This window comes from Phalacrocorax carbo, chromosome 6 (assembly GCF_963921805.1).
Source record: "Phalacrocorax carbo chromosome 6, bPhaCar2.1, whole genome shotgun sequence".
Taxonomy (NCBI): Eukaryota; Metazoa; Chordata; class Aves; order Suliformes; family Phalacrocoracidae; genus Phalacrocorax; species Phalacrocorax carbo.
This window is the reverse complement of record NC_087518.1, coordinates 24,314,157-24,339,175: the sequence shown is the minus strand read 5'-3', so window position 1 is coordinate 24,339,175 and position 25,019 is coordinate 24,314,157. Positions and strand designations below refer to the sequence as shown.

General features: G+C 37.2%; 1 protein-coding gene across 2 annotated transcripts in view; it reads right to left on the bottom strand.

Moving 5' to 3' along the window:
* The window catches only part of FAM120A (family with sequence similarity 120 member A), a 55,273-nt gene that overhangs the window by 17,761 nt on the left and 12,493 nt on the right, over nucleotides 1–25,019 (bottom strand). For both annotated transcript variants that reach the window (XM_064454278.1, XM_064454279.1), the window contains exons 4-11: nucleotides 16,636–16,764; nucleotides 16,050–16,146; nucleotides 14,900–15,000; nucleotides 14,328–14,611; nucleotides 12,833–12,920; nucleotides 9,300–9,524; nucleotides 6,508–6,682; nucleotides 607–856 (exon numbers count right to left, since the gene is read on the bottom strand). In XM_064454278.1, the coding sequence (XP_064310348.1) occupies nucleotides 607–856; nucleotides 6,508–6,682; nucleotides 9,300–9,524; nucleotides 12,833–12,920; nucleotides 14,328–14,611; nucleotides 14,900–15,000; nucleotides 16,050–16,146; nucleotides 16,636–16,764 (1,349 nt within the window). The remainder of the gene's footprint in view (nucleotides 1–606; nucleotides 857–6,507; nucleotides 6,683–9,299; nucleotides 9,525–12,832; nucleotides 12,921–14,327; nucleotides 14,612–14,899; nucleotides 15,001–16,049; nucleotides 16,147–16,635; nucleotides 16,765–25,019) is intronic.

Genomic DNA, 25,019 nt, shown 5'->3' with positions numbered 1-25,019 from the left:
TCTCAATTCCTTGGTGATTTTCAATCTGAAAATTAAACAGGTATTTTTGACCTTGTGACTTTCTCTTTGAAACACTGATGTATTGAATTAATACTTCAGCTGTTGGTTAGCATCCTCTCAACTAGATGAGCAATTCTAAGGCAGGGAATCTAACCCATCATAGGCAAGAGTATAATTCACGTGAACTTTGCATCCTGATAAGCTGCTATGCAGCTGTTCTCTGAAGAACTCTTCTCTTTTGCTTTACAACTTGACCAATGCAGCTGCTGAGACCCCAAATGTTAAGTTTTTCGTACGTTGAAGCCTAGAGTATAGTAAATGTAAACTAATTCAAATGCTACGGTGGCCTCTATGCAACACAACTTTTTTTTTTTCTCCTCCCTTCAGTCCTCTAGAGACTGAAGGAATGTGGAATATACAGCAAGCTTTTAAGACTCACAGCAGCGATGTTCTAAAAACAAAACAAACTCCTCCTCCTCCTAGTGACATTGTAAATATGAATTAACAATTTCTATACTCATGGTTTAATACAAAGTTAAATACGTCAGAAGGATTATGCAGTAAAATCTTTCCGTCATTCTGCTTTTACCTTAAGGTAACACTGACCTTAGTACACAACAGAGCACCATAAGATGAGTGGGCACATTAGTTGGATTGAGCATTGCTGGTGTATCTGATCTCATACAGGCCAAAAATGCCCTCATTCTTCGGTTCTTGTCTTCTACTGCTTTTCCCAGCCACAGCTTCTTCAGATTAGGACAGGTCCATTCCCTGAATGCAAGTGCTTCCACCAGCTCAGGGGTTTGAGGAGATTTTCCTTTGTAAGCAGCCCATTCTTTAATTATCACTGGTGAAACTACAAAATGACAACAGTTGAAAGAAAAAATTCAGAGTTAAAAAGCAGTGTATATTTAAGAATTTGTATGCAGATTTTGATCCAAAAAGCATCACTTTGAGATTGTGACAGATATTGAGGTTCTGGTTTACATTGCCAGATTGGTAAATCTTTCAACTCTGATCACTTACAAAGAAAGTGCATGCAACCAAGTGTACACTAGGAACAGTATATTAATATTTTCAAATTAATGTACAACGTACAGGAACTACATATATTTTTCTAAAACAAACAGCATAATTTGAAAGTGTAATTTTCCCCTAAAAATCTGTCATTGATCAAAAACCTTGTGATAAATAAAAAGAGTACATAAATACAAATATATTCCATATGTGTTGTTCTAAGAACAATATGATCCTAGTGATTTTATTCAAACCAGATTTAAAACTTATGTTATACTTGTTCGCAGTTGCTCAACTACTGCAATGGGACAAGATCTGAAATATGGGTGAGTTTGGGTTTTGGGGTTGGTTTTTTTTTTTTTTGCCTAAAAATTTTACAAAACATTACATAAACCTTTCAATTTACTACACTACACTGATTTCTATGAAGAGGTTAGTATTTTTGTGTCTGCTAAGCTCCCCTTTCTCCACATCAAAACAAACTCTACAATGCTGCTAAATCATCTCCCTTTTTTATGTTTGAAGGCAACCAAAACAGGCACAAGACTGAGAAATGATACCTTTGGCCTTGGAATGACCCTAAGTTTGACACAGCTCAAAATCTGTTTGCACCCTTCTTAACTCAGAGCCCAGTTACACAGTGTGGAAAAAGATTCAAGGAACTTGTTAGTGAAGCTTCAGGTTACAGCCCAGAGACATTCACTGCAGGAGCACAGACCTGATCCTTCTGCTAGAAACCTTTCCGTTACAGATCAAGAAGAGTGTACCACTGGTGCCAGGAAAGCCCTTACAGCTCTTACAAAGTCTCCATCAGAAATCAGGCATCAGCCTTACAAGAAATTTTATATTTAGGGGCACACAAACCAAGGCAGAGGTGATGACTGAGATTAAAAAACAAGCTCCAGAACATCCCAAAGCACTCTTGTGCTTTTCTGGAATCAAACTACTCTAGCATTATAGCTGCATTTCACAGAGCTCAGGGTAAGTTGTACAAAGATAATGTACAGCAATGAAAATAAATATTCTGATATATTTAGTTGGTAGTCTCACTACAAAATCATGTTCTTTTTTGGTTGCTACCAGTTTTTATGTGCCACCAAGCTATACAGGATGGGCTTTAACAGCCAGCAGAGCTCATCCATTATTTGTGCACAGCGTATGACACCAGTTTTCTCTTCTTGTTTAGGCCTGGGACAATAAACATGAACAAATAAAAGGATGTATATTATGTAGGCTTTAAAAGACTTGTTTAATTGCTTAAGGTCTCAGAAGCAAGAGATACTTTTGGACCAAAACTTCTTAGTTTTGAGGCTACCATAGAACAGTTTAATCTGTTAGCAGTAAAAAAAACCCAAACTATTGACAACTGACATAAAATAGTTTGTGTTTTGGAGTTCTTTCTTTTCTTTCCTTCAATCTCCTTTGGACAATAAGAGGCGATATTCCTAGCTACACTCAAAGCTTCTCGGTTTGGATGTCCCTCCAGAGACAATCAGATGCAAACTCCATATGCACACTGCATTTAAGCACCCTCAGACGACCGCTTCCTCAGCTTCTACAAATCCTGGTAACAGCAGACAACAGCAAGGAAGCAGAGCTGTGCAGAACACGAATGTTTCACTTTTTTTTCTGTCACATGTATTACACACATAAAACCCTCAAGCTTAGAAGAAGGGACCATTTTATGTCTGTATTTTCTACCTGCAATCCTATGTTTCAACATTCAAATTTGGTTCAAAGCTTTTAATCTGGGGATGACAACTTCCATGACCCTATGAGATTAAGGCCACAGGAAGAGTACCTCAGTTTGCCCTCCAAACATACCATCTTCATAACATGCTACCTGTAGAGATCACACTGGAGGTCCACCCTGGCTTCAAAATTTTGGGAAGTAATGGTTATTATGGGAAAGGTAACCATGCTTCTTGCAGAATGGTTTAATATGAAGGTCACTCTAATGGACTGGCAAATAGTATCTTCTCTGAATGATAGGGATGAGGAATTACAGCTCTATCAGTTGACAGGTAACTGTAGGACTCTTCACCCTAATATAGCATTTAATGTAACAGACAAATCCAGGACTCGTGCATATCCACTTATTTCTCCAGGGCATTTCTTACACCTTTGACAACTCTGTACTGGGACTGCTGCCAAAAACACTGTCTTCCTGAGCTGCTGGGGATCTCTGACCTCAGAGGAACATTTTATGTTTTCCTCCCAGGACTTCCACTTGGAAATACACAACATCTACCCTGAAGACTACATTAGCTACAGTGAACACTCGGGATCAAGAGTGTGTTCAGCCACAATATCACAGTGCTAATTATACTGGTTTTCATACTAAACTTCCTCCTGCTGCTCATCAGCAGATCTGAATGCTCAAAGTAGCCTATGCAACTGCACAACATATTGACATCTGCTTTGAACATTACTCTCATGACACTCCAAGGTCAATCCAAGTAAAAAGGGTCAGTATCAATCTGCATCAGGGTAACCTGCTTGATAAACATGTGTATGCTGTTATAGGATCTAAAGTCATTAGCAACAGCATCCTGCACGCTCAAGCTGTCTGTTGGAGCCCTCGCTGCTAACTACAGCTCAGGTGGTTTTGGTATTCTCTTTGCCTTTTTTTCCACGAACTGAACATGAGGTGTGAGGTACTTAATACCACTAGAAGATGAGCTAGCTAATGCAGATTAATCAAGCCTCATTTTTAACCTTATAATCTTTACTGACAGCACAGCTTGAGCTAAGTGTGCTTGATTTTGCAAAAGGGCTACTGCCCAAGATAGAGCCTTCCTTTCAGCAGAAACAGCATCAGCTGAATACACCCTTGATGGAGAACAGTACATCACAAGGTGGCTAGGCTTAAAATAACAAACCTTTGGATCTAACCAGGAGTTATGACAGCTTGGACAAGTGTGCATTTTTTTACAGAGTGGAAAAGGCAGATGGTTTCATCTACACATACATATTTATCAGAACATGAGAAATAACCTGTTTCAGAGCTTGAAAAGAGAGCAAGTCGGACACTAAGTTTCCATCTCCTCAGAAGGAAGTAGAGCACAGCCAATGCTGTGCCCTTGGCAGTAAAAGCACAGTCAAGAACTCTGTGATTCAGCTTTTTGTATCCTCTGGGGCAGACATGAGGACATGTACAGCAAAGGCGTTACTTAGCAGACAATTATCACTGAAAAACCTTACTGACTACCTCTTCCAACAGATCAGGGTTTTTTATTGGCTTTTCAACTACATAAAAATAATAATGATTTAAAAGACAGGAAGTCATCCATTTTATGAAAGATCCATTATCTTGCTAAGTATTTAGTAATAATACTGACGTGTCAGTTTATTACATATTTTTTCATAGCCTCCTATAACCCTCACATGCAACATACTTGCAAATTATTCATGCAAAATTATTATGCTGCCAGTGTGGCTCAAAAATGTGGCTGAAAATGAAAATTAGATATAAATATATTCATTAACTTTCTACATAAATCTTAAGGACAATATACATTTTTAAAAGAAATTTATTTCTTCATTCTCTTAATGTCTCTCAATTCTTAAATTTTGTCTTAATTATTTTAATTACTGTGTTTCATAACTTACTCATTTTTGAGAGCAGCATAAAAAATTAAAACACTGACGGACAATCAGCATCGCTAGTTCATTATAGCCTGGGTCTTCCAAAAATTCAGCAAGGGCTAACAAGTGTGCCTAACTGATCTGAGAAATCTGCTCTTGCTGCTTAAGACACTATTCTCTCTTTCCATCTTGCATAGCCTGCCCAATTCTTGGTACTTTGTAGGAGAGGTGACCAAAATAAATGTGTTCCTGCAGCATAGCCCTTTCAAACCATATGCTTGCCTCTCAGCTCAAATCCTCCTTTACTAGCAGCTATTGGGCAGATGTTTGTATTTTTTTTTCTAAGAATGTGGTCAGCCCTAAGATAGAAGTAGGTCAGTAGCTGAATGCATCCTGCAGCAAGATTTGCCAGAGCTCCTGTAACTAAACCAAGACAGCAGTAGCGCCCTTAGCCTCCACTGAGAATAATCCTCAGGAAAGCAGCATAAATGAAAGAAAATAAGTGGTTCTATAGGTAGCCCCAGTAGCCTAGAGAGAACACTCCAGGTTTACAAGATGAAAATATCCTGAAAACTGAAGCAAACCTTCAGCACTCAGCTACTTCACCACTACAAATGTTGTAGTACACTTTTAAGGACAGAAGTCTAATGAGGATAAATGAATACTGCAAATAACTTTACTATTTTAATCCTAGAATAACCTTGTAAGCTCAAGTACTACTGTGTTGTGCGAGTTTAAAGAATTAAGAAGTTTGTTACAATATGTGTGCTGAGATATTATTGTGGCAGGGTAAATATTAATTCCCACAAAATAACTGGCTAAGACAAAGAGTTTTTCAAACGTTGTTGGAAGGTTTTTTTTCACTGTGAATGTACAAAAACATTTCACAATTAAAAATGGAAAGAGAAAAGGGAATGAACATGAAGTTTACAACTGATTCTTACCTTTATGCTTTTACACATGAAGACCATGAATGATGCTTTCATACATTCTAAATAGCTGATTCTTAAATTTAGTCTAGTGACAGCAGACTCCTATATATAAATACTTCTACTGCCATCCACTTAATGCTTTAGCATTCCTTTAACCTTTATAAGATGCTATTGTAAAGTTCACTCATTTCCTTGTGTACATTTCATTATAAGAAAAATACTCATAGGATGAGGAGGTTGAATTTTCTGGAATGACAGCAATTCCTAGAAGCAGAAGACTTAAAATGACAACTTCCAGATTAATATGAAGATTAAGATTCATCCCTCTGAATTAGCAAAAAGATCTTCTAACAAGTCTGTTTGCAAAAGTTTAATCTGTCTTCACCCAGGTCTACCTTCACTTTCATTACACCTGACTTCTGCAGATATTAAATCAAATTTTTATATGCCAATACCTGAAAGATACAAGAGACATGCCCATTTCACTGACGTACATTTAATTACACACTGGAGAAGACAGAGACGAAGACAGGGTAAAGTAACATATGCACCTTTCATTTTGAAAAAAGTATGCAAATTGGTATGCATATGCTCAGAATAGAAGTTTCCTATAATCAGGTTCTGCCATATACTTTGAAAATTACATCACAAACTGACATTACTTGCTACAAGCCTGATAGCAGCTTGACCATACATTTTAAGAAACAAACCCCAGAGCTTGCTTCGAAATGGTAAGATTTATAGTTCTTAAACTACTACAGGAAATAACATTTCAAATTAACAACATCTTTTTCTATTACCCATGGGATCAAATAAGCCATAAATTCCTCCAGCACTGGCTACACCGATGAAATCTTAGTAACTATTCTCATTCAAAACGCAGTACAAATGGATATGAAAACGCAGTACAAATGGATATGAAAACACAGCAAAGGGAAGAGAAATAAAGACTGGATTCTGTAGTACATACATTCTGGTGGAAGTCTGTTCTTTCTAAAAGCAAGTCTTTCAGTTTTCTTTCTGCTTTCTGCCAAACTAAACAGGACTCCGTAAACATACTGACGAACTGGCCTATAAAGGAGAGCAGCAGGAGGCAGGTCTTTGTTGGCTTCATCTTCTATAGAAACAGCAATTTTGATTTCACCCTTTTGCATGAAAGAAAGCAGAAAAATATGACACATTATAGTGAACAGAAAGTATTTAGATATGCATGGTAACTCAAGCCAGCTCTGCTATAAATCTCATCTAGTCAAGAAAAATGTGATTCAGTAATGTGGATCCTATGTGTGTGAAGGTAACAACAGAGGAAGATTACCCTACAATCAACTTGCTTTCCTCCAGTAAGTCTCCAGGCTCTGATTATCCCTGTTGCTCTCCTCTTTCTCTTCTCCATCACACACCATTTCGGATTTGGTGGTGGTAGTTTGGTTTTTTGTTTTGTTTGGGGTTTTTTTATTAGTTTTTTTGTTTGTGTTTTTTTTTTTGTTCTGGACTCTCTGCAGGTGAGGATTACCTATATATAATCTTCATATATGGATGTTTTGAGGAGTGAAACAATACGCATGAAAACACACTAACATGCTTATAGACAGTCAAAGCACATTTGAAGCTGATCTAGATTTCAGACAGTTATTTTAAAAAATATTCATGCTGTTTAAAAACACTGGTCTCATTTTCTGATGCAATGATTTGAAATAGTATTGGGGACTAACTGTAAAAAACAACATTATGAGAAGTTCCGGTCAAAAAAATTTAACTAGGAATTACATAAGTAAGGTTGGTTTTGAATGTATATAAAACTTTAGCATTTTATACTTTTTCAGAAAAAAGCGTGAAAGAATCTTGCAACATTCTCGAAACAGCAGCAACATTCTATGTTCTTGGTGTCTGCACATCCAACCATGTTCAAATTTTTTGGAAAACAACTGACTTTACTGCATCGCTCCCAAATACCAGCCTTTATTTTCAACACTGACAAGCAAGCACTTCATTTTGCTACTTTCAATTAAAAACACATTTAAACTGTCCCAGTAATGAATACTGCAGGTGACATCTCGGAGTGATTATATTAGATTATTGTCAGGTTTAACTCAGAAACTACTTTAGACACTTTAACTTAGACACTTAGACTGCTACTTTAGGTATGTCTGAAAGGTCTCTCTCTACACACAACAGCAACATAATCTGGAACACATCTACATGCCAATTTCTAAAGAATCCCATAATTATCCAACAAGGTATCTGTCGGTGTACCTATGGTATACTTTAGGTGCCCTGTACATACTTGTTCAAAAGCATTTCAGATAGTGGGGAAAGAAAAACAGTGTCAAGTAGTACTGATTTATTTTTGATGCAGCTATCTCTAGCTTGGCTTTTTTCCTCTGTTGGAAGTGGATTTCTCAAATGCAGGCATTGAATTAATTTCTTCCCATTGTGAGATATGATATTAAATATCAAGTAGTATTTAAATGTACTAGGAGTATTTGGCTATGCAAAGTATGAATCAAAACTGGCATCAATGGTCTTCATATGCCTTTTGGTTCTTCCCCACTTTTCTTCAATAAAGAAGGGAAGTGTAAGAACACAACAGCAATGCAAGCTATGGTGCAAAACAAACACATGGGAAATAGGTAATCCAAAACTCAGCCTTGGTGCAGAAACTTCTCTTTCCATGGACTTCAGATCCCTGCCTACAGTCCTTATTGTTCTGAAACAGATTTTTAAGATGAATGCAAGCTAACAGGAATGTGGACAGTACCATTTTGCCAGGTGTTGTACAAATATGCACATTTAATGGGCTTGATGTATGAGAACCAGTACCAAGCATTCTGAACACTGAGAAGGAAGAAGATTAAAGTTGTCTTGTTCTGGGACTCATCTGTTTGTACTTAGAAGGAACAGTGAACTTATGTCTTTTGAGACTGGATAAAGTCAAATACAGAGCTGTGCAGGAACACCACTGCTCTGACTCCTTCCCAGTTCAACACAAAGCAGGCTTCAGCAGCTTCCAGACACACTGAAGCAGGTTATCACTGCCTATTTTTGTAAGAAGGTCTCCCATTGCTTTTCAAGGTGTCCTCATGAGGCCATTCACACAGATTTTTTTCTGGACACACTGAGCATACAGAGTCCTAGGCTGTGTGAAAATGCTTGCAGCTCACCTGGGATTTGAAGGCTAACATAAAATAGCCAAACCAAAAAAAAAAGCGCCATCAGAAATGTTCTGCCAAACTAAAATGAAGAAAAATTCAGAACGTTGAGTTCATCTATGATTACATTTTGGGATTATACAAAAAGGATTTCTTAGAGCTGCTCTGGTTCTATCAGGGCTAGCTACCAGGGATGGGAGGGATCGAATTATTTTTGAAAGCTGAAAATAAAAAAGACTTGGCACGGACGCCAAAAGCAGGAGGTTTTAGATGGAAATAGACTCTCTATAGTTACACACACATATATACATGCAAACACAAACATACACACACATGCGTAGAGATATAAAAATATCTACGCCTTATCAGGAAAAATGAGTAATTTTGTAAATAAACACTTATAATTACAGTCATCTTGTATTTATTGGAACAATGTACCAAACCAGGTAAGTGTTTAGAAAACAGGGGAAAAATTGTTAGAAGCACAAAAAATGGACCAAAACTCAAAGCATTAAAAAGGACGTAAATTTATGATACTCTTTAGCCAGAAATATAAGTGAAATTATCTTTACAGAATCATTATTTCACAGTACATAATTTTTAAATGTCATACCTTGGTTAGGACATGAAAGATGTAGGGATACATTAACCCCTTCTTGTGCCTGTGTTCTGCCACTCTTAATACTTCAGGTGCTACAGGAGGCAATGGCGGGGTAGTAATATCCATGTGGTTTCTGGTGGGCATTGACAACAGGCATGGGATTTGTGGATTACTGGTTTGATTCCCTTTGACATCAGCTGCCTGACTTCCTGAAGAAGCACTAGAGGAACCTTCTGCCTATAACAGAATATACAAAATAAAGTGCTTTTGAATGTGTACGGAAACGTACCAGGAGATCAGCCAAGAGAAACAGCAAATTTCCACTTCACACACAATGAAAACAGTAAATCTTCACATTATGTTTTATCAGTATGTAGGATAAGTTCTCCAAAGCTAGCTAAGAGATTTTCAGCAAGTGTAAACTTTCAGCCATTGTTTGCTAGCAGAAGCAAATTACTGAAAAGATAAATATTATGGTAAAGCTTTAACTTATTAACAGCAACAGTAATTATTATTTTCTTTAATTTTTAATCGCACAATACAGAAAGGGGACTGATGACCTCTAAATGAAATGTGAATGACCCCTCAACTAGGTGTTTCCAAGATACTGCCAACTAAATGGGTTAACTGACAGTCACAACATCTATAATTTATCTAGACTTCCATTAACACATCCCTTCACAGTTTGCATTTCTTATTGAAACAGGAGAAACTACATAGTTCAATTTAAAGACATTTAAAATATATAGTGTTTGAACATAAAAGTCTTGTAAATGTTTTGTTTTGTTTTTAAACAAAATTCTTTTATCTGAGAAGATTGTAAGAGAAAATGGCAACGTTCTCTGACTGCAAGATTAAGGTGGCATTTTATTCCATTTCTAGAAATGTAGCTCACAAATTCATTGGAAAAACATGACACACAAAAACATACTGTAAACCTCCTGGGTAATAAGCCTTTTGTAAGCATTTATGTTGTGTCTCTCATAGATACTACCAAAAAATGTAGAGTTCATTCCTAAAAATCCTCGTCTCCAAAGCTGAAAGCTGTTTTTAGCTTAAGAGTTCATACTAGTTTTGTGCCTATAAACTATTATAGTAACATTTAAAACTTGAGACCAAAATTTAATTTGTTCACGTGATGATACATCATGCATGAGTATTTTCACAATTTGTGTAGAAAATTTCACATGCTTCTTAACACTTTAAAAGCAAAGCTGAAACAAATGGCCAAAGCCATTATAATGCCACAGAACAAGTAACATAAAAAATAGGCCCAAACAAGTTCAGTTTGTTCACTTCAGGCTTTTGTGAAAAATACAAACCTGCATGTAAAACCAAAACAAATCAGAAACCCCACACAACCTCCAAAAACCTTCCATAGGAAGGTATGTATTAGTAAAAACACACTCTAGAAAAATATCAAAGGGGAACATTATTTTCAGATTGCATTTTAAGCACAGAATCAAAGAGAACATTACTGAAAGATTATAATTTAAGGTTGGTAATCCAGACTTCATTTTATTTATAAAAATAATATACAGAAGAAATGGTTAAAACCTGTAAACAAGAACATTTCTAACACAATATATTAATACAGAATGTTTTATAAACAGGTGAGCTATCACAGCTATATTAGATCTGTGTTATATTGTCACATATATTTCTTTATCAATTTAACGATTTTTGCCTGTCTTCTACTACCCCAAGTGAAAGTCAGTGATACTGGACCACGAAGGGAAGTTTGCAGAACTGCCCATTACTTGGGGGCATGGAGGGAGGACAAAAAACCTCCAAATGATAGCAACGCTTTTCTTGTTTGCACTACCCAGGTTCTTCCTGGGTCTGCTCCAGTGGTATTCAAACACCTCAGCTGAGGAACTACCACAGTTAAAAGTATTTTTTTTGTCTTTAGTAATATACATCAACCCAAGTGAGACGAGCATACCTTTGTAATGTATAATCATGCAATGAGACAACTATAAGCAGGGAATTTTGACATATAAGTCAAGTGAAAGGAGCATCAGGATCATTGCTGTCTAATCTATGCTAGGTTTTCAGCACTTCAAATTACCTCAGAAAGTCACATAGTTCATTCAGTTGAAATCTTCAGGAAAGATTTCCTTTTTTTAACCATTAATATATACCTCTCTAGGAAATGAGTTCATCTACAAAATGTACTCATAACCCTCCCTGTCATGCTCAACAGATGCAACTGTCTTCTCATGCTACTGAAGGCTGAAGTGGCTTGATATTAAAAAAAAAAAAAGACAAGTGAAATTTAAAAGCATTTATACATTAAATTGGATGCACTTAAGTAGGACTACGTGCATACGTCTATTGGAAAGTTTAATCACTGCTCCAATTCTGTGTGTATGAAGCCAGGCAGCCAGACACGCTGTGCAGGATGTCCCACCCATCTATCGCCCTGCTCCAGAAGCAGCACCACCGCTGCTCTGCCTGCTCCCCCCCCCGCACTCTGCAGGACACCAGGCTGCACAGCACACACACAGGGCTGCAGCGGGGTGCACTGGGCTTCATACATGGCCCATAACACAGAGAAGGAGTGTAATAGGTCCAATTAACATTTGCATATGGTGACTAATCTGCAGGCAGAAACAGTTATCATACAGGGTGCAGTCTGCAAAAATAATAACCACTTATGGATGAAGTCATCGGCTTGATATTTTAAGCACAAAGCCCAAGTTTACTGGAGGTTTCTATGCCAAAGGTACAGGAGAAAATATTCTGTTTATCTACAGCATAACTTGCTCATGACTGGGGTTTTTTGACACAAAATTAGCAGTTCCATCACAAAGACACAGAGATATTAAGTGCAAATGCTTTGAACATTCTTTCTAAGCATGGTTCAAGCTTGGAATACAGAACACCATACTCTTGACTTGACAACCTTTTTAAATCTTGAAGAAATGTAATAGGATAATGTTACATCTTTATCAAGGGCTTAGTTATCTCATCCTTACTTAGTTAAGTAGCGATATTCTAACTGGTCCCACGGAGCTACTTTAAGATGTATTATGTGAAATTCATCCCAGGTGGTTATAAAGGACTTCTAGTCCCCAGCTGAGATTTAATACACCTATAATGGTCTGTGGCTAACACTGAAATGCACGTTAGAGCTGTTCTCGCTACACCATAGGCTGTATGACACAGCCCCTGAACCCACAGGCACTTAAGACTGCTATACTCCTCAGTAAAAACATCAAAATAACTCACTACTGTCAACACGGCTAGCAACATCCAAGGATGAGATTTCTAGTTAAGGAGTAAACAAGTTTATTGGTTTCTTTCTATTTTATATCTAGTATTTTCTACTGCATTCTATTTAATTTTCATCCTTGTCTATATGCTACAATATTCCTTGGAAAATGTCTTACTGTACTTTAAAGCTGTTTTTCATAATTTACAAAAAGTTGTAAAAGTTTACACTGAATCCTACAGATCAATATTGAAAATTCTACTCAGAGTTTGCTGTAAAGCTCTGATACAAAAGAATAAATTGTGATGTTTGGAACTTAAGGAATTACCTTTGTTTGGTCTCCCAGATCCCCACGCGTTTGACTTTCTGACTGGGTTCCTGTTTTTTCCCAGCCTATTTTGTTCCCACTGACATGGCTGAAGAACAACATAAAGAAAAACATAGTATTAAAGTGATGTTTAAGATACAGCGGGATAAATCCTTGGTGACTGTTATTGGAACTACGAGCCAGAGAGGACTCTGAGTTTAAGGAATGCTGTGTATTAGAAATGTCAATTTGTAGGAGTCTTGAAGAGACTTTAATACCAACATTTATTCATTCACACTATGTCAACATTTGGATTGTATTTAAAAGCTGGATATTACAATGACTAAATATGTTCATGCAAGAAAAATTCTTGATTGAACTTTAAATAGTTGTCACTATGCCAAGTAATTTCCCTCAGAAAACTAATTCTACAAACTGTGATATAAATGACACTGTCTAGATTTCAGTTTCTAAGTTTATTCAAAATTTATTGCATAAAATGCATAAGGCAACACTATAAAAATGCTGAAAAATATTCTTTCTAAAGCAGGTGTATTTCCCATTCTACACTGCATGGAAGCCACATAAACTTAATTGATTTACTAAGCAAAACAAATGATAAAATTTCAAGTTGACAGATTGCATCAAAAAAATGAAGTACAAGCCATCATGCACAACTAGACACATTCAGAATTGAATACCAAGTAGTACCATACTTACGCTATTATACACAACCCCAAACTTCTAGAGGCAATCACAGACCTGCTAAAGCCCCAGACTTTGATTCTCACACAGTAAGCCACTACACTTAACAAGACAAAGGTAAACACAACTGCCTCTGTTCAAATTTCCTTTTTGTAGGTCAGCAAGCAGTAATTAAATGAAACTCTGCACAACTTCATTGCCAAGGACAGACATTTGATCTAGCGGAAGTCGGAAATGCTTCTGCAGTAAACAAGGCACATTAGTAGAAGAAAGCAAAACCAACTTCGCTGCTGCTCTATTCCACACATAGCCTGTCGATGAGGGCTCTTAAGTCACTGTCCTAAATGGTGAATTTCTGACATTCACACCAGGTTTCTTTGCAAAGCCACATTATGCCAAAATTTTGGAAGTGTAAACACTACAAATTCAGTGAAGTTTCATGGGTTTTAGCTACTCAAATTTTAATGAATTATACTGTGAAGCAGGAATATTTCTTTCATACAGTGTAAAGAACTTGAAGGCTTTATGACATTTACCAAGATCCCACACTCTCCTCCTTTCAATAAAACATAAGGGCAGAAGTGGAAAAACACCCAGTATTATTTGGGTTTGGATTTCTGTTTAAGGATCACAGCAACTAGAGTGAACCATGGATATGTTGGCAGTCATAGTGACCTAAAACTATTTTTATGAAGGGCTATCATATCACTAATATGCAGATTTCTTACTTTCAGGATACTGGCGAATGATTTTGAAAATAAATTTATTTTAACAGAAGCCAAGTAAGAAAACATCCTCATGAAAAACTTACTTCACTGCACCTCCACTGCCTTCATCATTGTCAGAGGACGAAGATGTAGAAGAGGCAGGAAAATAGGTTGAATCCACATGATTAGGGCTCCCACTCTGAGCTGGATTTATTGGAGAAGATCGTTCATACAATGGTGTATGTTTTCCTTCATGAGGAATGTTACTGTAGTTGTTCTGCTCAGAAAGACTTTTTCCACCTGTTTCCAGGGTGATGGCTGGCTCAGAGAGGCTATATGGGTATGGACCCTGACCTTGGGCCCCACCCTGATTGGACATCTGCTGGGCCTAAAACAAAGTGATCTTTCTTAAGTGAAGGTAACAAAAAGGCCTTTCTATTAAAATAAAATACATTATTTAATCAAGTGGCATTTTCTAGATGTACACATTTATATTCTCAGCCATCTTGGACATCCACAAAAATTGTTCTACCAGAGTCTGGACCATCACTATACTTACAGACTTAATCAGTGAACATCCATTCTAAAAAAGTTAGACATACCTTTCCCACCCAGATTTTGATTTGATGAGTACAGCAGGTTTCTCCCAAGGAGGAGAGCAGAGGGCTATACTTACCACAGGTTTTGCTTGTAGTGAGGTCTGTGGAATGTTAAGCATCTGAGAAGGAACATATGGTGGTACTATCCCAGGCATACCAAACTGATTTGGTCTGGCTGCTGTATTACAAATGGGAAGGAAGGGAAAAAAAAAGAAAAAAATCCAAACACTCATTAAAATGCTCAATATTTGACAAAAATGTTATCCTGTTTATCCTTTTGCTTCTATGGTTTATTTATTCTTGTTCCATTACCACTACTGTTTTCTATATGCTTTTATGTCAGTTTTATGCATTTTTGCTTTTTAATAAAAATACTCTGTAGCTTGTGAATTCTATTTTACCTGTCTCACCTTCTCTCTGTTCTTAGTATCTCTCATTACTACACATTGCCATTCTACCTGGGAATCAAAGGAAGCTTAGAAGAAAAAAGCCCAAGAGATATCATAACGAAGAAGCTGGCCAAAACAATGTCACACAGACACATAATGCCGGCGCTTTCTATTATTTGAATATTTGACCTAGACTAGACTTAATGCCCTTTAATGAAGGCCTCTGAATATAAAGACACCCCACCCCAAAAAAAGGGAAGGAAAAATCTGTTAGTATTCCAGTATGGCTACTGAAATTATTTAGAAAATTTCAGCTCAAATTATGTTTTTGTGTTAAGAATCAGGTGTATGTGGTAAATCCTGTGATCATATAGTTAATTTGTAAGCCTTGAAAATAATCTGCAATGCCAGGACAATTCATAGCTGCAATTTAAGCAGGTATGTTATGACATCAAAAAATCGAAGACTATAAAGGGATTTCTAAAATACATCAGGTAAGTCCAAGTGAGAAACAGGAAATATGTTTTATGGAACAGAAACTGTCTTTATGATTGGAACCGGTCATCAGATTTCAGTTGTTTCCAGCATCACACTCAAGTGTTCTAATGCAGCAAGAGCTAAATGGACAATCAGTCCAGGTTGCCCTCCTCTTTTTGGGGAAAGAACACCACCTCTGCACATATCCTATGCAAATCTTTTGAAACCTCATAATCAAAGGTCAATGAAAATTGCCAGAGAATACCAAAATTTGTAAGATCCTACTAATAATACTAGTTCTGATTTAGGGTTATGCCAGGTTTTAGTTAAAAAGAAAATCCTTATTTCTTTAATTACTTACCTAGGTAATGTGGTGGATGAAATGGCATAGGTTTGTTAGTTGCTGAGTAATAAGCAACTGCTCTCTTGAATCGAGTAACTTTGTCATCTGTTCTAGACTAAAGTAAAGAAAAAAAAAGATCTGTCAGAAGGAAATCCAGGCATGCCATATATAAGTCAGCACTGTATTGTAAAGTAGTTAACATATACCATATCGCATACAGGATTAACACCTATGGACCTTTGAGGACTATAGCACTACTCCAGGACAAGAAATATTATGTCAATCCATGTAAGAATAAAGCTTTAAAATTCTATCTTCATGTACCACTAATTCTCAATGACAGTACACAAAGCCAGACTACAAAACCCCTTTGGTTATCAAGAATTTAACTTTAAAGCACTGAGGGTATATGCAGTATTTTTACCTTCAGAAAGCGTGGAAAGTGAAATTGGGGTATCTAAGACATTACATATACCCACAGATTCCTATTATCAGCTGATGCAAAGCACTGTTTTTATAGAATGCAATTCTTCAACACAAATGTATAGCACCATAGGTTAAAAAAACCCCAAACCCAAACCCATATTTTTGATTTATGCTTTACCTGTGAATGTTGAAAAACATCTTTTGCTATGGCATCCAAATCAGTGGTGTCCTGAATATTACGGACGTAGTCAGCTACGGCTTTGATTACTACGTCACAAGGTGGTAAAACTAACTGATGAGCACGTACCTAAACAAACAAACATACATGCCAGTATGAAATAACAGGGTAGCCCAAGATATTTCAATTACACAGTAGAGAATTAAACTGCTTATTTATTGAAAATATATTAAACAAATTCCATGTTGCCAGATTTATATCTAAATATTTTTGGGCCTTCCACCTTATTTTTAAGACTTCACCTTAAACATGACTCGTGTTTTTCATCTACAGTGTTTATATATATGTAAAACCTCACCTCTGTGTAAATCTTTGCTAGTTAAGTATCAGCTCCAACAACAAACAAGGTCAACAATAGTAATTATTTTACTGCTTTCTAGTTGGACATTTCCTCTAGGCCAAAATGCTTTGTCTAATGTGGATACATCCATTTTGTATCTATACATATATATACATGCCAGAAAATATTTTGACAGTTTATATTCTGAATGTAAAGTGGTATCAGAACTGATGAGAGAGATCCACTCAGAAGAAGATCTCTATGTACACAGAAAAAGGAGGATTTGAAAAACAAATGGAGAAAATCAGTATCTCAAGGAAACTTATTTTCAAGATTCTACAGAAATTGGTCTAAAAATCATTATTTGAAGATTACAGTTTAATAATTAGTGTTTTCAAATTTTGTATATTTCAGTATCTGTAGTAGAATATACTCATACAACTTCTCATTATATATAACAACTCAGGCAAGAAATTATTTTTATACATAGACATAGAATGATGTATGGATTTCTCTTGTTCCTATGATGTGAGCATAGTTACTTTCTCTTTCAGGCATTTCAATATCAACATGGTTATAGGGCTGGTTACTCTTTTTGCAGACACAGAGGAAATTCTTAAGATAGTTCCATTGATAAAGTAGTTCAAATATTCCAGCATTTAAAAAATTGATGTTTCACCATCCAATGATAGATATGTCTGACCTCCCATATTCACCGTTTTAAATGGATGAGAAACACACGTTTAAATGCATGCTAAAAATTTCCCCTGAGTTAATGACCTGAACCCATACAGACCACAGATTTGTTTACAAATTACAGTCCATGGCACAACCTGCTCAAGGTGTTAGGAAAATGATGAATTCCCATTGATTCACTGGTCACTGACTCAGGGGTTTGAAAAGATAAGGATCATTTTGGACTTTGTAGCAAAACACTTCTCTTTGTAGCAAGAAGAAAGAGCTGGAAGAACTTTGTGGGACGACGTCCAAAGTCCCTACAGGCGAAGCTCTGGCAGCTGCAGATGGATGTGCTGTACCAGGAAGTTCTAGACTCAGTTCTTTGGCCTGATCCCTTCTCGTGTCCACATGGAGAAAGGAGGGGAACTGGATAGTCCTGGAAACCCTGGACTTCCATCTCAACACTCCCAATAGGCTCCTCCTGAAAATAAACTGAGGATTATTCAGCATATGATTACGGGAATTACTGCTCTTACATGCAGTGCGTGATTCTATATGGGGTATAGAAACTTGAGGTCAAGCAACCATCGTTGACCATTGCAAAATTAAAAGCAGTGACCGGTGCTGCTAGCTGGGTCTGAAAAACTACTGAACCATAGGCAGCTTCTGCTACTTTCCCTCTGTGCTGCACAATGAGCACACTCAGAGGAGCAGGAAAGAGGTCTCCAACTACATGTCCTAAATTTTAGAGGATGCCTGAGGAATTACTAAAAATTCTGTCTGGAACCTCTGTACAATTCTGGAGCACTCCCTCCATGCCTATGGGGCAGCTAGGTTTTAGCTTTTAACATATTTTATCTGCCTGTTTGCAAAATTCAGTGATTGAAGACTTAAGAGATCATTATTATTTAACAGTCCTATTTTTTAAGATATGAGAACACACAAAAAATCTTTACGCTTGCATTCTACACAAAGGTATCATACTCTACTAGAAAATATTGCAATTCAGCCTTGTCAGAAATGTTTATGCAAAATTCTGATTAATACTTCATTAGTTTTATCTTCACAACTTTAAAATCTGTATTACAACCCCTTTTTATTTTATATTGAGTCTGCCTTTCCTGCCCTTATTTGATCCACTGATTATGCAATTTCTTAGACTGCCTCCTTCATATTTAGACCATGGGATTTTTGCCCAGATTCCCATTTTTATTAATTTTCTTCTCTTCATGTCTATGTTTTACAAATATGAGGATATTGATTCTATATGTGGTCATTCTCTACCAGAGATGAGCTCCACATTTAATGAGCCTAAATTAAAAACAGTTCTGTTTAGTGTAGTCAGTGGCACAGTAATTATTTCTGTTTCAGAGAGTAAATTCTAGATTTTGACTAGTGTGTGTTCTGAATATATACAACAATACTAAATATAGATCACATTTGCGTGTAAGCTACAGTCACAAATATTGATGACAAAGTTTTGCACCCAATACGCAAAGAGAAGCAACAGATTTACAGTGGATAAAAGGAGTAAGCAATCTATCATTACTTTTATGCGATCTCCAAGACAGTAATACTTAATAAACTGTAAGCAGTTTGCATCAAGAGAAGACATCACATCACTCTAGGGCTAATATTCAGCTCAGACCCTAGAACTATGAAGCTCAACTGAGACATAATAAGGGCTTATTACGTGTATCGCCCCCAGTTTAGCTGCTTTTAAACAAACAGCCTGGACATAAACAAACATTGGAGCATATTTTTAATCCCTGAAGTGAGACCTTCTGAAAGTATCTATTACAGATTTAGATGCATTTCAGACATTTGGATTTTATTTCATTCTGTTTCAAAGACATCCAGTCCAGATGTGAGAACATTCTCAAAACTGAAAATGTCATGACCTACACAGAAGTCAGAAATAAAAAGTGGAGATGTACTTTACTGATATTAAAGAAGAAAAGATTTCTATTCATTTTAGAACTTTCCAGAAATCCAAAATTGTACATTTTGTAATGAATCATAAATAATGTTTCTAATGCTGTGTGCATTAAAATAGGCTAAGTCTTAGTAAGTGTTAGGTATGGGAAAAATTAAGACTTATCAGCAAACGTTACAGAAAACATATTTGTGATTCAAACTTCCTTTTAGTTGCACACAAAGCATTTCAGAGCAAAATCAGCATCCTATTTTACCAATTTCTCATTATAAGCTATTTCTTCCTAGAAGCTTTTTTCTTCCCCCTTATCCGCTACAGAAGAGTTTCAGACAAGCTGCAACACAGAAAATCAATTCTAGAAAGGCAAACATGGAGGTGGATCACACATGGAGGCGATCAGGTTAGAAAGCATGACATCTGCAAACAGCATGTTTCTTTGCTAATTGTGAAAGGACTACTTCAATCTCCCAACAGACCACTGACAAAAATCACAAGCAACCTATTAATGCACTCTGAAAAGATTATGTGGGGAAAGGACATTAATTCTACATAGGTATTTGTCAAAACGAAAGACAGAGAGCAACAGTAGAAGCCCAGAAGCTACAAGATAAAAATGTCTTAGTTTTGACAAATGAACTTGCATAATGCTTTATTAAAGGAGAATAAACTCACATATGCATAACTCCACGGGCTTATTAGGATACTGTGGAAGGTACCTAAGCTACTGTTGTAGTTCAGCCTCAGTTGGCAACTAAACACCACGCGGCCGCTCACTCTTGGGAAAAGCTCCCCAATACTGGGACAACTCCAGTTGCCCACTGTCTCCAGGAAGTGAAGCCTTTAAAAAAGCTGATCACCACAATCACCAGCATTTATTATCGTGCCTCGTGGAAACAGATAATCAGTTTAGTTTTATTTTCAAACCATTAAAAAAGAGACCTTGCACATTGAGTTACTGTGAGGTGACACATAGGGAACATTTTTTTTTTTTCCACTAGCAAGAGAAAAGGCTGAAGATACGAAGAAAACTACAATAAATTGCTTGGGTTTTGTTATTTTGGCTAGTAATTTCTATTAGAAATTGCATCCAAACTGTATACATCTTGTATCAGCCTTTCAATGTTAAAAACATTTAATCTTAATGAGCTTGTAGTGCATCTGATCTAATGACAAGCTTTCTGAAGAGGCAAGAAGTTCCCTGGATGATTTAAAATGCTTTCCAAGCAGCAAAACTCAGCTTTTCCCTGAAGATCGGGTTATTAAATTAGAAATTCCCTCTCCCCCTCCCTCCATCCTGGTTGGGAAGCTGACCTCCTTCTACTTCTGCATGTCTTGATGGTAACAAGTATACACACAACATGGAGATCATTTGCTAACAATTTATACTCAGAGAGGACTCTAAGAAAACCAGTTCTAAACAGAGGAACAAAAATAGTATCAAAAAGAAAAGCAGAGAGTAAAAAAATAAGCCAAATATGTGATACAGACAGACTTAATCTGAGATAACCTGTGTGACAATCCTGCACACTACCATGAACTTGAGGGCTGGGCTGCCATTCAGAAAGAACTAGACAAGCTAGAGGAATGATCCAATGGGAACCTTAATAAATTCAACAAGTACAAAAGTAAAGTCTTGCACCTGAGCAGGAATAAGCCCTGGCTACCCTACAGACTGGAGCTGTGCCGAAAAGGACCTGGGCCTCTTGGAAGACAGCAAACTGAACATGAGCCAACAGGGTGCCCTGGCAGCAGGAAAGGCCAGCTGCACCCTGGCTTGTGTAGCAGGAGCACAGCTAGCAGACCGAGGGATCTTGCTCCTTACCCCTAATTAGATCACCTTTAGAGCACTGCATTGAGTTTTGGGCTCAAGCCAGATGCCAAAAAAGTTGAGCTAGTTCTGCAGAAGGCCGTCAAGATTGTTAAAGAGTCGGAACACTTGGTCTATGAGAAAAAGCTGACTGAATGGGGCTTATTTGGCCTGGCAAAGACAAGGCTTTGGAGATACCTAACAGCAGTCTTCCAATACCTACAAAAAGATTATCAAGCACATGGAGACAGGCTCTTGACAGTGGTGCACTGTGGAAGACCAAGAGACAACAGACATAGCCTGAAACAAGATGGGTTCAGACTGTATGCAAGGCAAAATATTTTTACTGTTGGGACTGTCAAACCATGGAGTAGGCTGCCCAGACAGGTTGTGAAGTCTCCAACCTTGAAGATTTTCAAGACTAGTTTAGGCAAAGCCCTGAGCAACCTGTTCTGACCTCAAGCTGACCATGCTTTCAGCAGGAGGTTGAACTAGATGACTTCCTGAGGTCCTTTCTGACCTGCATCATCATATGATGACCCTCAGCACACAGAAGAAAAAAAAAGACACTTACCTTAAGCATATCGTAAGAGTACCACCTTTGTTATCTGAGCAGCAGCAAATTATCTATGGACCTACTTAGCATATTAGTCTCCCTCTGGCAGACACCCTCTGAAGTCAGAGGAAGATGGAAATTTCCTAGAGCAATTCAGAGAAGGAGCCTAACCTGCATATTTTGGATTGCTTTCTGAAGCATCTCTCTTTGCCTCTCTACTGAGAGGAAACAACCAAGGAGATTAGCTAACTAATTTTGCCAGGTGAATACAGGTGTGGAATATTGTACGGCAGGCATATCAAAAGTTTGCCAAGGACAGTCCAATGAATTAGTCCTTTCAAAACCACCCTAATGGGAAGATAATCCATCACAAAATGAAGACAAAGTTTCCCTGTGTACTTTTTTGAAAGGGAGATTGCATTAAGACTTGTTTTTAAGGTTACCTTGTGAATAAGGAGTTAGCACTTTTTCGGTAGTATGTGCTCCCAAATAGGTATTAATGTATTCCAGAGATAAGAAACTGCCCTCCTAATATCATTCTGATGGTATTATACGTTGATCTTGAAGCTCCATACTGTAACAAGCTTTCCCAGAATAAGAACCAAATTGTCTTTGTCTTACGGTAAATCCCAAAGCGCATAAATAAGAAGTAGTATAATGTTAGTTTCCAAACAAGGTCTAGTGGTCAAATTATTTCTCAGGAACTCTACCAACCCTTTTCTTGTTTCAACTTCTGGTTCAGGTGGTCATGGTCATTTCAGTGAACTCTGGTCTCGGCCAAGTAACAGGATAAAAGCACAGGTCTACACATCTATTAGATGCATTATTTGTTTACACAGGGACATTTAGACAGATGAGATCCTAACTCAGAACAGCTTGCAGTGTCAGCGTTTGATTCTTTCTCCCGTTTGCAGCAATAGGAATTCAAATATCTTAATTTAAATTTGTCCATGGAAGTTTAACAGTTCTGCTGAGCTGATGGTCATTGTTGGTGTATTCTGAAAGGCACAGTTTTTTATCCACCATGTAAAGATCTTGTCCTGACTGCTAGATTAATTTCCTTCTAGATGTGAAATAGGGATTCTTTGTTCAGGTTTCCACTTCCCTCCCTTTTTCCAGCTAGGAACTCAGCTGTTCCTAGATGAATGCACCACCCTCATGTTCCTCTTTAAAACAGAGGTGTAGGTTCCTCAGTTTTGCTTTTTTCCACCTCATTATGTTGACACCTGAGCAAATACCCTGATTTTCTATCAGCAAAGACTGGCAGTGTCTTTTCTAAGTTACCCTTTTTAATTGATTGTCGTACTAAGAGTAACCATTTTGCTACATCAGATTGAGAAAGAATGCAGAAAATAAATTGTACAGTATTAACAGTCATAGTTCTCACTGAAAAGCAACAAATCAGGCCATTGGGAACGGAATACGTTAACTCTGATGTTCAAGACTATATTGGCTTAGATACAAAAGATTAAAATCTTTACACAGTGAGAAAGTTTTCTAAATCCTCAGTTCAATGAGGTGTGGAATTAGAGCCCTTGGTTCCTGAGTATGAAGAATACTTGATAGTAACTCTAAATAGATGCAACAAAGCAAAGGTTTTAAGTATAACCCAGGATGACATCCTGGGTAACCACAACTTCTCCCCTGACTTCCAGTTTTCATGACAGCTTGCACTTTTTTTAACTGTTCTGAAACTACTTCTTGCTATCAAGCTTTGGCTAATATAGACGTGTCTTTTAGGGGTTTTTTTAAGCATTCATAAAATTTACAAGAAATATTGCTTCCTGCACATCTACAATTAACAGAAGAGGTCTCTACAGAGAGAGCTGTAATGACATCATTGACATACTAGTATGTCAAATGAAATTACGGTGAATTAATGAGCTACTGAAAAGTTATAATTTCAACCCACGAGCAGTGTTGAAACTGAAGATAAAATAAAAAAAAAGTTGTTCCATGACCAGTAACTAATGAAGATTGGTTTCCTGCAGGCTTGTGTCCTTGTTGCTTTAGCCCTTCTTCCTTCTTTCCCTTTGACATCATTATCAGCCAGGACACAAACATTGTGGTTAGTTTGGGGCTACGTACTTAACGACTGGCCAGCAAGCTGCTGTGAAATTAAACAAATTGTGTTGTGTTAGCCTTTTCCCTCAGTAAGGGGACTAATTTGGGTCTTCTTCACTGATAACAGTGTCCCAGTTTTCACAGAGCCTGTAACAGCCGACTGGGAACTGCTTTCAAATCTGATTAACACTGGCCAACAGATTAAATAAATACAGGGAGGGCTACGTAAGGCAGCCCAGAGATGCTCTAAGGAAAGAAGTTTCATTTCCTTAGGATGCCAGCCCAATTGGTGTTTCCACTGAAAAAGTAAGTCTAGAAGCAAATATGACAAATACTTAATTTTCCTTCTAGTCAAGTAATTCAGTCTATACTTAGAAGGCTTTTTAGAAGGTCTAGGTGCGTGAAGTCGTATTTTGAACTGGCTGTAAAACAAGTCTACTCAGCTTAAAACACAGAAGAGTATTCTGAACATCAGAAAGTTATCAACCACTTTGAAAGACGTCCTACATTTTAACCTTTTTAGTAAAAAATGAAAATACAGGCACATTCTTCCAGTCTTTCATTTTTTAACCTCAGTAGCAAACATACATGCATGCATATTTTGTTTTGCCACTACAATGTACTGACACTTACCTTTCTAAGCACGGGAGCGGCAGCAAAATAGGGGATGAGCGCAACATCAAATTGTCACAGCTGTTCACTAAGCAATACACATGCAAGCCTTAAAACTCTGCTGAAAATCTTGAATCTGTTTTTAAATTCTACCTTCAGCAAAATTAGTTACAAGTTTTTAATGCTTAATAAACTTTTGGAACAGAAGAGAAAAAAACCCACCTATTTTTGTTGCGGATATAACAAAACAGTCTTACAGAACTTATTACAAGCAAATTGATTTGCTTCATGGTACACCTTAGGAGAAGGGAGAGATATGTCTGTTGTGGCAGGGAGAAAGAAAGGTCACTCTTATCCCATTCTCTGATGTGTCCTGTTTCCCTTTTATAGC